Genomic DNA, 15,000 nt, shown 5'->3' on the forward strand with positions numbered 1-15,000 from the left:
ACTCAACTACGAATGGAACTACGCGCCTACAAAAGTGCCCACAATTCTGCATTAACACCTCTAACCCAGCACGCTCTGTTTTGTGATTTCTAATTTTTACCAAAACTGCCATAAGTTCATCTGTTATAAAACCACAGGCAGGTAATTGTAATGTTGTCTGCAAAATTCGACATAGTTATTGAAAATGATGCCCTACTGATACCGATTCTGAAGAATCGAGTCCCCACGATCTCTTAAGTAACCTGTAGTAAGTGTTATTTTGTGATTGGAAATAATGTGACTTATGATGTTAAACAACAGCTTTACGTCAAAGGATAAGCAAAGTTGAAATCTGTCAGAATTACCTGTCTCGCCTTGCATTTAGAACTGAAGACTGTCCATTCACTATGGAATGATGAGTTATTGGTGGTGATGCTTTGGAAGTGGTGGAGGAGGTAGTAGAGGAGGAATTGTTAGTAGTGAGGTCTAGCCCTCCATGTTTAATGCCATTGTCTTCCATACTGTGAACTCCAGTCACTTCTTTCCATAACTGCTGAATCTCAGCAGGACTTAAGCCAGCTATAAAATGAAAGAGAGCCCCACTAATATAACAAAATAAAGAGTTTCATATAATGAGCTCAGTGTTACTAATGGATTAATGCCAACAATAAAGCTGATGCTGTTTTTCCAGCACAATCAATGTGTAGTAAAACATAAATTCATTTTTCTTCTGTCAGAATCCAGGTAATCTAACTGTCTTCTCTTATGTTATAAACAGTCCATTAGAAATCACCAATTTTAATTATATTATACTCCTTCTAAAAACACTTCTCAGGGATCAAAGGGTGAAAGCTACAAAGAACTTGCAACTACTTCTTGAAAAGAAAACAAAACCCAACTCTAAATATACTTCCAGACAAGATTTTTGTTGTCTGCTTGATCAATTTCTTGATGTGGAAACATAACTCAATGCATCCACAGTTCACTGAGGTTTTATAATTCCTCTTAATCAAACGTGTAATGGAAAATAGAAAAACATATTACACTAAGGATACAAACATTGATATTCTCTTTAAACACTTAACAAGAGCAGGGAGTGGGGGAAGACTGGAGGGAGAAAAACCAGAAGACAAAAATGAAATCAATGAGATCATAACAGGTTTAACATTTGAGCAGAACGCATCTGACTTTCATTAATGACACCCCCATGTTCATAGTCCTGTTTAATATTTACAAAAATTGTTCCATTTGAAAATGTGTCTGAAGAGGCAAAACCAAAGTGACTATCCAGAAGAACAAAACCACTACAGGGCAGAGCTAGCTACTGGTGACTGCTTTAGCTCTTCACCAAGCTGGTACCATTCAGTGGCACCAGGCTGGAAAGCCAACAAAACTGGCCCATTTACAACTCCCTCTACACAGATGAAATTACATGTAGTGGAGGCCATCAAATTCCTCCCCTATTTTTGTTGTCCAGCCCTACTGTGGAAAATAAATTGTAGGGTTTGGCTAGGAGAAAGGAGACTGTCTCACCAGTCTCCTGGGGTGATGGGCAGCCATACAAAATTTGAAGAGCTTCTCAAACTTCTCTGCTACATGCACAGTACTATCCTGGAGTCTAGCCACCAGATCTTTGCAGATATAGCTTAAATTTGCTCTCTGCTCCACTTGCGGCCTGGAAACTTGTAGTTTCCAGGATTCATCCTCGGCCACAAATAGCAATGTCTCATAGAATGCATTCATACATCTGTGTTAGGGTTGTCTGGCTCAAGTTGAGCGCTTTCCATGAAGTCATGGAAACTTCCATTACAATATGCTTCTGCCTCAAGTAAAGATTCCCAAAATACAAGCAAGAGAAGAGCTGTGAGCATTCATGCAGCTAAGGTAGGAAATTAAAATTTTGAAAGATGATGAGCTCAACTGAAATATATACACCTTCCGTCACTGCCAGCCTTTGTAAGTTTGACATCTCTCTTTTGAAGAACACTAAATTAAATGTAGAAAACAATGAGAGGCCCAGATTGCTTCTTGTGAAAGATCTGGTTTCATGGCCAGGTTTTTCAGCCTGACATGGTTTGGACCAGAGGTTTCTTAAAATCTAATTCTGTCTTCTGTATCTCATCTCAACAAGTGAAATCAGATAAGAGAAGCTCATGGTGTCTACATCTGCTGGAATGCAAAACATTCAAACTGCTGATGTTGTCTGAATTAAAATTTTGCTCTTTTTATGAAAACGCTCACATTGATTGTCCTTCAGAAAAGGATTAAAATCTATCTATTCATTCAAACTCTTCATTGAGGATAGTTTTGTTGGGTAAACAAGATACATTAGAAAGATGTAAAGACTGTTCTTCACTGGCAAATCTGTTTATTAGATAATGTTTTACTTTGAAGACATAGGAACTCAGACTACTAAGCTGGATTCAGCAAAAAAAATATGAAAAAGCACAGTAAGTTCCTTAATACTTCTCAATAGCTGTCTCACCATGAAGTATACAAAGCTATTAAAAAATAGACTAGTAGTGATTTACAGAAATAATAATTTCTGGAGGTAGTGTGGAAACAAATTGGTTGGAAGGTAATAATTTTTTTTTAAATTATGAAAGGAGCTCATTTTTAGACTACTATTTTGTGTCCGGCTTCTCTACCTTAGATACCTACACCCATTGGCAAACTCGGTTAATGACAAAGTGAAAAAGAGCTGATTGGAATGTAAGTCTTAAAACTGGAGTTTATATCATATTTGTACAGCAAAAAGCTAGGTTTTAAGGAAGCAAGCAAAGAAGCCAGGCTCTAATTTACTGCATTAGAGAGATGGGTAACGGGAGTGATGGTAATACTAGTTGTAATTGTTTAATGAAGGTAAGTAATTACTGCCGTGTTCATGAGGTATGTTCCAGCAACACTGCAAATAACCCATTTTAGCGTGGTAAATAATAGTTACCCGCAAATGTAATCACAAGTCAAAATGAAAAGTAATGTATTCATTTAGGTGGCATGATACACACAGTACACTATTTACTTCAAAGACTTCCCTTCCTCCTGCTGTTGAACAAAATAAATGAATTTTGTATTGAACAAAATAAAAACAAAGAATAAACCCATCTGTTTGAATAATCAGAGGGCAAACATATCATTGTGTGTTGCAGCGAGAAAGTTTTCATCAGAGATTATCAGACTCTGGGCCCTGGGGGAGCTGGGTAAGAGCCACCCCAGAAACTGGGTGAACGGATGAGGGCTGGGAGTGGCTGGAGCAATGGCCCTTCCTGTGGGCAGGGGTCTCCTGCCCCTCTGGGCAACTGTTAGGCAGCCTCTTCCTCTGCGTGAAGCTAGCGACGGAGCTGTGTCTCTGGGCTGCCTTACTCACCTAGAGTTTTTTAAAATCAAAATAAATTTCTCTCTGGGCTCAGGCTGGTTAATTTTATCACTTCTTCAGAGTACTCTGAAAAGCTGCCTTTTAGGATAAAAGGATTAAGGGCAGGCACTTAAAAAGTATAAAGTTAATAAGTGGATTTGTAATTAATTGTAAATTATGGCAATTTTGTAGTTTCTGTGTCTGAAAAAGTCCAACTCCCATTTTACAAGAGACCTGTAAAATGGCTAAAATTGCTGACAGATATTTTAGTCTGAATGCAAAACTAGGGTAAGTTTTAAAGTTCCACAGATTGTGATAACCCTCAAAACACCCTCTCCACACTATATTCAAGGAGAAAGGATCAGGAAGGATATCCAGAGTGGGATAAAAATTTGGGACTATAATGAAAAAAGCAAATACTATGTAGTTTACTAACACCAAGAATTTTGGGATTTTGAGGTTAGTTTTGTAACTCTTTTCACCACTGTCTACTCTATTTTTTATGTTTGAATAAATACTTAATAAAACTACCACTTACAAACCCCATCTGTGCATCCGTTTTTCATTTTTCTTCATGGCCTGATCGAAACTTAGGGTTTTGGTTTTTTTCTGGTTTCTTTTTTTTCTTGTTGTCATTTGCAGTCCTTTGCATTTAGCTAGCATCAACGCAGCATTACATGGAAGTAACTCACAGCGAGGCACTGGCTTTGGATATGGCATAGTGAAGTTCTTGTCACAAAATAAATGCTAAAACACCTCTTGTACCTTACTTGCTATAGCTGATCATCAAGAATACATAGTAAACATTCCTGTCCTTTAAAGGCAGAAACTACATCTGGAGCAAACAGTTTATATATGCAAACCTCACTGCTGTACTTGGAAGTTTTGTCTTTTCATACTAACAAAAGCAAAACCCATGCTCTTTGTCACTAACAATTTGTGGTTTACTGGACTCTTTATGACCAATAACTTATAAACATGAATCCCCCTATGTTTCTCTCATTGTTCTAGCCATCCATGTCACTCAGCAATCTAAATGGATGCATATAAAAATACTTGTGTTACACATATGTAAATCCTTCTGTATAACAATATTATACATCTTGCAGTACAGTGGAAGGAGAAAAATATCCTTTTACCACAACCAGTGTGTATTAGCTTAAATAAATTCTGAAGGTTTAATTTAATACTGCCACAGAAAATGTCTGTCATAAAATTTGCTAAATTTTATGAGAAAAACAAAGGAAGTTTGATCCTCTTACTTTTATGCATACCCCAATGCAGGGACATCTATGTTAAATCTAGGAAGTACTACTTGGATTTGTAAATATTTGATATATTTGGATGTATTTGGATGTGTAAATTTAAGATGTATGAGACAGACTCAACAGATCTGAAGCCTATTAATCTTCATTACATTGTTATTATCTGAACTGGGTGCTGCACCTTCCTATGCAACGCAGAATGTACTGTAAGGGAAACCCACGGAAAGACCTCCGAGCTGGTCACAACTCTGCATTTGGTTCTCTCTTTGTTTCAGCATCTTGCTAGAAAGACTTTCCTTCTTACCCTCATCACTCTAACTTCACCTCACCTGGCACAGGGTGAGTGGCCTTTCTGGAGATGCAGGGAGGTTTTCCAGGGAAGCTGTCTTATATTTTTTAAGTTTGCACATCCACATCAAGGCTATGAAAAATCAAGGTCCTACAAATTCACTTGTGTACTTAAAGGAACCCTACATACACAGTAGGCATTAGAACCAGGAAAGAAAAACTGAAGAATTAAATACTTGACAGGAATTCATTATAATAAAAAAAATACCAAGGCAGAAGCAAACAAGATATTAATTTACTTTAAAAAGAACAAGCCAGATATATTTTAGCTGTAAAATCGTGTATTTTTATTTTTTGAGTATCAATCTTTTGTTGTCATGAATTCAGTTAAATTCTTTGAGTAAAAGAAAGTTCTTTAAAAGAACTGTTTACTCCTAAAAATGTATTAAGAAAGGTATTATTTTTTCTGTGTTTTCCTGTTAGAAGTGGATGAATGAGTGTTGCATTAAACTAATGAATATCAATGCAATTGGGTAGGAGTGCTGAGGGAAATCTATGGGGATTGCTTAACGTGAGAGAAAACCCGAGGAATTCCTCTTGCAACAGATGGCACAAGAGGAGGCTGCAGAAGGTAAAGCTGTTCAGAGGGAGGTTGTGTTTCAATTGCCTTTTTCCATTCTGGTCCAATGTGACTTTGTACAAAAGGAAACCAGCATTACCAGTCTCACGTGACCAATTTCATGAATCAGCTTGCCTCCCCACTGCTATTCTCAAATAATAATATTTAGTGTGATAGCTTACTTAGTACTCTTTTTGGTTGCTGTAATTTTTATAACTTTAGATATGCTTATGTCATAGCTTTTCCACACCACACGATGTATGGAATGTACACATTTATTTGTAATCTCTGCTTTCCAGGAACTGAGGTTTTTAGTAGGTAAGTCTTTCTCATGGTTTTTTTGTCTTTTTTTTTTTTTTTTTGTCTACCCTGTCATCTATACACTGTGTACTCTGCTTTTGCTCATCTAATTTCTGAAGCTTTGATTTCATAACAGTTACCTGGTGGAGGAACCAGATACATGTGCCAAGACCAATTAAAAGTAATATTGCCTGTCATGAACATGGTCTAAACAATGCTCATTGCAGGACTGCAGCGTCAGGGATCAGAGTATTGTGTAATTTTTATGACAGACATTTAGCTCACCTTTCTGTGGTAACACAAACACATACCTCACAGGTTGTAGAGAGTCCTTAAGATGGGAAATCTTAGGCCTTATTTTAAAATATAAGCAGCATTTATCTCCAAGTTAATTTACTTTTCGAAAGCGTGTGCCGTGTGTTCTTTCAACCGTGAATGTATTTGTGTCCAGTAGTAGAGTTTGAGTTCATTTTCAGCACTGAGAAATCTTGATCAAAGTGACAAAGTGAATTTTTTTCCCCAAAAAGTCTTTACTGTTATTTGTCAGTTACAATTCATTACTATTGGAATCATCACCTTCAAAACTTGTTATTCTATTTAACATATTTAATACAAAGGAATAGCAAAGAAAATGAACTTTAAGGTTTATCCCTAAATTCACCTTGTCATAAATTGAAGATTCAAAGTGCTTTTCAATGCTTTCAAACTCTTCTCTTAGAAGAAAAAAAGAAGCTAGTTTTGGAATGGCTTTAGTATCATTGTCTGATATACTTTATATCTGTTCACTTATATTAAATGAAATTATAACATTTCCACTAAACCAGATTTCAGTAATTCCTCAGAGAAAAGCAATGGTGTTTGAATTTTGTTGCTATTAGAAATTATTTTCAGCACTTAAAGCTAATAAATATGCATCTTATACCTAAGAAAAAACAATCAAGAGCTTTTTTCTTCCATAAAAGTATGCTGTAAAATTTATCAGCCTCATGAAAATTTGGTAATATGAGTAATAAAGTTCTAATAATAAAGTGTCATAACGGCAAACTGCTGAAGTTCAGCTGAAAATGTAACAGTTAACAAAGTTGTGAATTAGAAATTACTGCATTCGTATATTACTCAAATACCTTGTGGCAGAGACTGGACAGGAAGAGCAGACTGGCCAGGTGGGATGGAAATGAGTCCCTGACGCTGAAGGTTCAGCAGATGTTGCTGCTGCTGAAGTTGTTGCATCTGGAGGAGCTGCTGCTGGAAGACAAGCTGCTGGGCTGCCAACTGCTGCTGCTGCTGCTGCTACAAAGAAAAGGGGAAAAAAAGGGCAAATGCAGCACAGAGTAAAGCGTGCAGTGAAGGCTAGAAAGCCAAAAATGTAAAATCAACTCCTTTCCCTTTAATCTCAGTTATTAAATAATAATGCTATTTGTAGAATACTCAGGCAGTGAAAGCGTTTGAAATTTTCTATTATATTCATTCAAGCTATTAGGTGTTAGGGAAAATGGCAAGATACACTTAATGACACACTAAAGCAAAGGGTCAAGAGAAAGTATGTAACAGCTGTTTCAAACACACACACAAAAAGCCCAGCTCATGGCAGATGATAACAAATTTATCTATGCTAAAAGTGTAACTCTCTACAGCAGCCTGTGATTCAAAGGCACTCTTGTTTTTCCAATTGACTAAGTTTGGTCTGCAGTGGCCCATGAATGCGGTCTCCAGTGATCTATTAGTAAACTGGGATGTAGCCTTCATTTCACTGGCCTGTTGGCTCTTCCTCTTCTCTTGTTGGAATATATTAAAAGGAGCACTGCATTCAAGGCAACGAAGTGCCCTATTATGGAGCAAAAGTATAAGTTCCAGTTTTGTGAGGCATTTCAAGACAAACTGGAGTCTGCAAAGACTCAGGAGGGTATGAGAAGGCAGTCACACTTCAGAGAAAGACAAGCTGCTGTGGAAGACCTTTCCTTTCTAGTTTGGGGAAAAGAGAAACTTCTGATGCGCTCACTGGAAAACAGACTGCATAATGGAGCAAGTCATGTGGATTGCCCAGAGCCTCCGGAGAAATACGGGAGCAATTTCTATTCCGTAGTTGATGGCTGTCTGAAATTCTATTCACAAATCCAAACAGAAACAAAGCCTCAGGAGGTCACAACTGCTTCCTCGACGTTTGCATAATGGGCAGCTTGAAGACAACGTCTAGGATACCTGCTGATCAATTTAACTACTTCAACATGTTTTGTTTGTATTATGTTTATATTTGATGCAGTTTGCTGACAAGTGCAAGCTAGGCCTGAGAAACCCGCCTGTCAGGTTGATTTATGAGCACATCAAACTGTAACTTTCTACTCGCCACTCCAAACCTACAGTAGCAGTTCATTAATCAGGGGCCTGTGACTTTGAAATCTGTGCTCAATCGCTCTTTTTCAGCCACGGACTAAATTTGCATGCTCTCTGAGCTGTGCCACTGAGAAAAGTAAGGCTCCTTCCCCAACACAGATTGCCTGTGAATACAAGATAATCAGTACGGTGTCCACCACACAGCTTGTTCCTTGCACACTCGGATTCATTAGTGAACATTAGACGACAGCAGCACTAGACTGCTCAAATCCTATGTCTCAGAAAGGGGAGCAGAAGAATTATACCAGCACCACTATTAAGCCCAGTAAAAACATAAGAACAAATCTTTGATAGCTGCATCCTTGCTACAGGAGAAAATCTGAACTAGCCATGTCTTTTCCAAGCTTCTGACAGCTCAGACTAGTATGCACCAGCGAGGGTCTTAGCTCCTACCTCTTTTGCTTGCTTTCCTGGATGCTGTTGCTGCTGCTGTTGCTGCTGCTGTTGCTGCTGCTGCTGCTGTTGCTGCTGCTGCTGTTGTTGCTGTTGCTGCTGCTGCTGTTGCTGCTGTTGCTGCTGCTGTTGCTGCTGCTGCAAAAGCTGAAGATGTAACTGCTCTTGCTGTTTCTTGTAAAACTCTTGTAGTTGTTGCTGAATAAACCATTTTGACTTTAATAAATAAAGGCAAAAGTTTCAAGTATTATAAATCTCCTAAACTCTTCTAGATTGGCATATGGTAGCGTAGCCATTAAGAATCACCTCATAACAAAAAATGTGATTTGAAGAGGCAGATCTACATACATTTTTTTCCAAGGCGGTTCTGAAATTTTCCAATGCAGATTCCAAAATATCCTAAACAGAAGGGTATAGAAAATCTGTATTCTAAAGGGAATGCAAGAGCCAAATTAACTCCTCAAATAACTATACCTAAGTTTCTCACATGTCCTATATAACAAATCAGAAGCTGTACTCATCCACTTGCAAGAAACCTACAAGTCACTAAGGCCAAACTAAACTGTCTCTTTCTTAGGGGAAAAAAGTAATTAATCTGTCAATCTGTTTAGTGGGATGCTGGATTCACAAGTGAAGGTGAACTGCCTGTAATGATCACGGTAAAGGGATATTAAAGTGTTTAAACATACAGTGATTGAGCTATGACTATGACAAACAGACACATCATTTTCTGTATGACAATTAAGCACCCAACCAAAAATCCACTCTGTGTTACACTGTGGTACTGATCACTGACACTACCTTTATTGTATTAATAACAAGTTCATGGATTCTTCACTTAGCTGCCAGACTTTGTGCTAAGGAAACTCCAACCTCCTCCTTCTTTTTAGCCTTATCTGGGACAAATTTTTTGGATATAAAACCAACCAAAATAAAATAACTTTTTCCCATGATGAAGCAAGCTGTTAAGTTCAAATTTCATAACCGCATACCATTTATGTGACTAAAGGGAGCACTACACTGTTATGAATTTTAAAGCAACAATTACCTACAACTCTATTTGCACTTCCTGTGGCAAGTCTAAAATTAAAATGTGCCTAAGCACTTAAAAATTTAAATATAAATTTGTTTGGTATTTGTAATGCATCTGCCACTGCTGCTGCCGCTGGTTTTAATATATTATTTAATGTTTCAAAATCGCATTTTCACACTTCTGGAATTAAAACAAGAAATTTAAAAACTGAGAAGTTTCACATTAATTTTAATTCTTTTTGGTGTAATGGGCAATAAAATATTACAAAATAAGACCATTAAATCTGGCTGACACTTGTGCGAATGCCCTGTGCTAACGGTCCAAAGCAGGTAACCCACATTACCTGCTGCAACATAACTGCTTGCTGCTGCTGGAGAAGTGCTTGAAGCTGCTGCGGAGACAACACTTGCTGCTGGAGAATCTGCTGCATTTGCTGAGGGGTGATCACCTGGGGAGTCATCATGGCCACTGACACAGGCACCTGCACAGGGAAAGAAAGATATCATTGTCAAATACATCTTAGTTTGCCGGCACCATAGCTGTACATCTTTTTTATTTTGTACCAAAGATGGACCATAATTTTTTACATAATATTTATCACTGCAAAGTTCCAGGTTCAGTCAGAATCTGTTATTTTAAGACCACAGTACTGTGGCACTCTATTTCCAGAGGCATCAGATTCGATCAGACTCAAGCTTTATGTTTCGCATCTCTTATGTATTTCTGCAAAAAATTTAAGCATTGGCTAGTACAAATGTGTATTTAAAAATAAATGATCACATGGCAGGGCTCTCAACATTTCATAATCAATCATCTTATCAAGTGTCATAATGTTACGAATGGAAAAATCTATTGAGACTGTCTCAAAAGATATGATTAAAACAGACAGCAAAATAAGTATCTTAAAGCAGTAAATGTTTTACACAATAAAGACACTTAGCCTAGAAAAATATTTGTGTAATACATCACTTCAGTATAGGAAAATCTTTCTGGCTCGGCTAGTCTTTTAAGGAAGTCTGATTTATACCAGGGAAAAAAAAAGCTACAGATATATCAGAGTACGGAGCAAGGGCTGCCACCTCAGTCACCCAGTCTCTGCAGAGAGAAACGTCTTCTCAGTCACTCCTAACTGAAAACTGAAAGTTGGGGACCCTTGTCATAAGATTATTGGTTTGTCCGTTAAAATTTAAGAATGCATTTTTGTGCAGGTTGCTCTTTTGGACACAGCTTTATTGTCTGTTCATTATACACTGAGGTGAAGTGCATACATATATGTAAACACTGACCTACACACATGCTCTCAGGAATATATGTGTGAGTGGGAAAAACACAGCAAGGATGTGTGGTTGTGTACCACAAGAGAGAAAGGTCCTGTGGAAGAGCCTGAGGTATGTGCCCAGCCACTGCAGAAGACACACTGTGTGAAACCCCTGCTTGAGCTAACCAGGACACGGTCGAACAGCTGTCAGCAGGCCAAGCTTTCCACCCATGAAAAAGCAGCCACTCACTTGTCTAGCAAAATTCAAATGTTTTTTCGGTGTATAATAGCAAGCTGGCATATAAATACTGCTTTGTGAGATGTTTGTAGGACGTTGCAGTCTTCTGTAAATCAGCAAAAATATTATTGTTAATAAAATAAATCACAAACTAATTTTCAGGGGAAAACATTCTAATATTTCTATTGCTTCAATCTATTCTGAAATACTTTGCATAAATGTAACACTTAGAAGATAGAAGAAATACAAGTCTGCTGAAGTTTACTTTTAGAAGAAAGTACTTCATCTAATACTACACAGAATACTACTTTTCACACAATTCATCACAGCATAAATTCAGGTTTTAAACCACTGGCTAATTAAGGGTCTGAAAGTAAAAGTACCTACTATTAATGAAAAGTCTGACAGTTTATTGCAAACAACAAATGAATTTTAAAGGCTGAAAATTCTGAAGGTCTTACCCTAAAATACAAGTGGAAGAGACAAACCAGACTTCCATTCAGAACCAGACACCGGGATGGCACGTGGGGATGTGCACGTGGAATTTAATCTCAGCTACCACTAGACTCTTTTTGTCAATAGAACAAGGAAATCCCAAGGAAAGTTGACCTGCTCTAGTTTAGGCATCTATTTTAGCATGGGATTAACCCCACTCTGAATGTGGCTGTCTCTCTCCTTTGAGTGTAGACTCACTTTGAGTGGGCACCTAACTTTCAGCTGGTTAATGCTTGTTGTTACACCTTCTCACATAAAGAAGTTTTGTAGTATTAGAAACACTACAGCCCTGTGCAACAATGTTTTATTCTAAGTCTACCTGGTCCTAAGTGCAGGCCAACCTGTTTTTTACAACTTTTGGATGCATGAGCAAAGAGTAAAATTCACTGACTGGATTCAGTGTCCAACTCCCGCTAAAGTCAATAAGAATCTCCTCTGTTTACATGAGATCTGAACGTCTTGTAACAATTTTCCCTCAGTGATGCTATTCAATTCCACGTCACGCAGAAATGAGAAGGCAGAGAGGAAGATGGACACCCTCCCGATTAAACCATTACCTTTAATCTTCAAACCCTGCAAGAACTTTCCTAACACTTACATGCTTACTAACATAATACATAGCAAATGGTGAAGGTGTTGCACTCTTGTTACTTCAATTCTCCTTTTACCTTTATATCCCCTCTGTCTTCCCTGGCTTGTGCATTTTCAAACACACAAGTAAAAATCCTGATCTAAACAGAGTGAAAATCAACTTAACTCTGTAAGTGGCACTGATTTATTCATGCTCTGTGCTAAAGACTCGAGCCAGTAAGATGTGCAGTAAGACTTGTGCTGCCACAAGAGTCCTCTATTTCTCAGTCTGAATTACAGCTTCCCCTTCAGCAGGCACATTTCTGCTAGCTTTTGTAGTGTCTGCTCTGAATCTCCCCGGCTGTGTACTTGCACTTATATTTGGAGACACACCTGCTTTGTGGTGCACTCTAAGAGCTTTTCTCTTCAAATTTGTTTTTCCCGTACTTTTCAACAGTCACTTTCAACTGTATAAGCTGAAGTAGGGAACCTAATTCACCTGTTTTTCAGTGTGATGGAGAAAAGCATGAAAAAACTGGCAGTCAAGATCATAGTAAAAGGACATATTTTTGTAGATAATACTGTCTTTAACAGAATTTTATGTGAGGATCCATATGTGTGTGTCACACCTGATACATAGCTTCTTTCCCACAGGTAAAGGACAAAGCATTTTGAAAACTGCTTGAATTTTAAATTAGCAAAATGTATTAAGCAAAGAGATTCCTCTAATTGTAATTAGGTAATATAAATTGGTACATTTCACAGCCTTCAGTGATACAGCAGACTGCACTTCATTTCTTACTGGCATAGTGTTACTGTGCTATCTGGGTCGTAAGACTATCAGAAACCTGATATTTTATGGCCAATTATGTGCATTAGGCATATTTCTTTGGTTTACTGTCTGTGTTTTTCAAGATTTCTGATCTGAATTTAAAAAAATGTAGCAAAGAGGCAAACTCTGACTCTTTTTCATACAAATCTCTCAATGTATCTGAAGTCAGTTCAGGTAGAGGACAGTAGAGGGACCCAGCAAAAACATATGATTAAGTGAATGATGAGGTTCGTTTGAGTGGGCCACAAACTCCCACAAATTCTCAGTCAGACCTCTCATGAAAAACTGAAGACACAAAGTGAAACACGTGATTTATGACTGCAACCCATTTGTTACAAGATGTCCTCAAAGGAATTGAACTCCCAACTCTGTCATGAAGATGACCGGGTACAGCAAGCCTACAAAGCTCGATGGGTCAGGCAGCCTCTGAAGAACACGTAAATTTGTTGACTCCATGATGGAGGCTTCATGTTTTGAAGAGTTTATCATGTTTCTGATGCAGGCTGTCCCCCGTTTCTTTGGATTAGCTTACAAGTCCCTCTAAATAAAACTATAGATATGTAAATAAACACATTTTTAACACATCTGAATAGCATTTTGGGCAAAACCAACTGTAAACTGCTTTATTTCTACATCTGAATGTACTAATTAAAGGAGAGCTATGACGCAGAATGAAAATGTTGACAGTGGAAATTAGATAGATGAACGTGGCTGCAGAAAGGAAGATAGAACTTCTTTAAGGCTAAAAAAATCTGGGTTTCCCCCAGACCAATTTAATAGAGAAATGGTGGAGGCTGAGCTTCTGTATTTAACACCACTCTTCTGCCATACATGAAAAATTCAGCTTTACCTGTAAAGAAGCTTGCCAAGTAAACACTCATCTACTGTTCCTATGAAATAACCGATAACAGGAACCATACAAATTTGTATTTTTTTTTACATTACCTACAAAAATCATATTCCTAATGGCACAAATGGAAGGCAGCATAAGTAGCCTGCACCTCCAGTAAGCTTTTGCATTTTTTAGAAGCCTTGAAAAACTGCACACATATTTTCAAGAAATGTTGATCAATCTGAATTCGATTAAAAACAAATGCAACCAAAGGAGAAGCATTATTTTTATTCCAAGTTCTTTTTATTTTGACATATATTGAAAATGAAAATTACATGCAGAACTTGACCTTAGTTTTTAATGCTTTCGAGGAGAATCACAAAATCACATATATTAATCACATTCCGAGCCAGTTCAAGGTATGTAGGAATTATTTCTTTGTTACAGATAGAGGAAACAGGTCACAGCCTTTAAGTAATTAATCCAAGGTCACAGGATATTTTAAGTGGCAGATCTGAGAACGGAACAGATCAGTAAGACAAGTCTCTCTCTGGTTTATTGAAAGAGGTGTAATTAAACATTTAATGGAGAAACTTCTCTCTGTAGGCTCCTTCTTTTAAAAATAAATGGAGGTGCAAAAGCACACATTCACAGTGCAGGATCAGGCTCTCTAGCAAGAAAAGATTATTTTAAAAGAAGAAACTCCTGCATCCTTTCACTTCCCACTTTGGAAATGTGTAGAGTGTCTACCATAATAATAACCTTTTGAATCTTTCTGGTTTTACAATATTAAAAAGAGCTCAGACTGAACCCAGTGCTATTTGTAAGCTGCTCATAACTAGCGAACAAGGACATATAACGATCCCCCTAGATGGACAGTACCTACTGCTCAGTTTTATACAGCTTAGATAAGGTTACATGCTTCTGAAGCGTTTGAAAACATAAACTATGACCCAAAGTACTAGCATTTATCAACAGAGAAACACCAAGACACATGCAACAGGAAGAATAACAAAGTAACAAATAAAACCCCGTTTTGTATCATGACTCCCATTTTCCATGTTTACAGTGGAATTTAATTTATTATTATTAATCTGTCTACATTTTAACTAATTTAATATAAGAGAGTGTGCTTTGTTGTGTAATCATAGT

At 37.5% G+C, this 15,000-nt stretch overlaps 1 protein-coding gene across 11 annotated transcripts in view; it reads right to left on the reverse strand.

The window, feature by feature from the left end:
• FOXP2 (forkhead box P2) overlaps positions 1 to 15,000 on the reverse strand; it is a 441,997-nt gene that overhangs the window by 55,455 nt on the left and 371,542 nt on the right. For 10 of the 11 annotated variants that reach the window (XM_064447190.1, XM_064447164.1, XM_064447173.1 and 7 more), the window contains 4 exons: positions 9,967 to 10,104; positions 8,591 to 8,788; positions 6,931 to 7,096; positions 345 to 558 (listed from right to left, as the gene is read on the reverse strand). In XM_064447190.1, the coding sequence (XP_064303260.1) occupies positions 345 to 558; positions 6,931 to 7,096; positions 8,591 to 8,788; positions 9,967 to 10,104 (716 nt within the window). Of the gene's footprint in view, positions 1 to 344; positions 559 to 6,930; positions 7,097 to 8,590; positions 8,789 to 8,938; positions 8,990 to 9,966; positions 10,105 to 15,000 lie in introns of all 11 variants that reach the window. The other variant, XM_064447252.1, reaches the window with a different exon arrangement.

The sequence above is a fragment of the Phalacrocorax carbo genome, chromosome 1, assembly GCF_963921805.1.
Source record: "Phalacrocorax carbo chromosome 1, bPhaCar2.1, whole genome shotgun sequence".
Taxonomy (NCBI): Eukaryota; Metazoa; Chordata; class Aves; order Suliformes; family Phalacrocoracidae; genus Phalacrocorax; species Phalacrocorax carbo.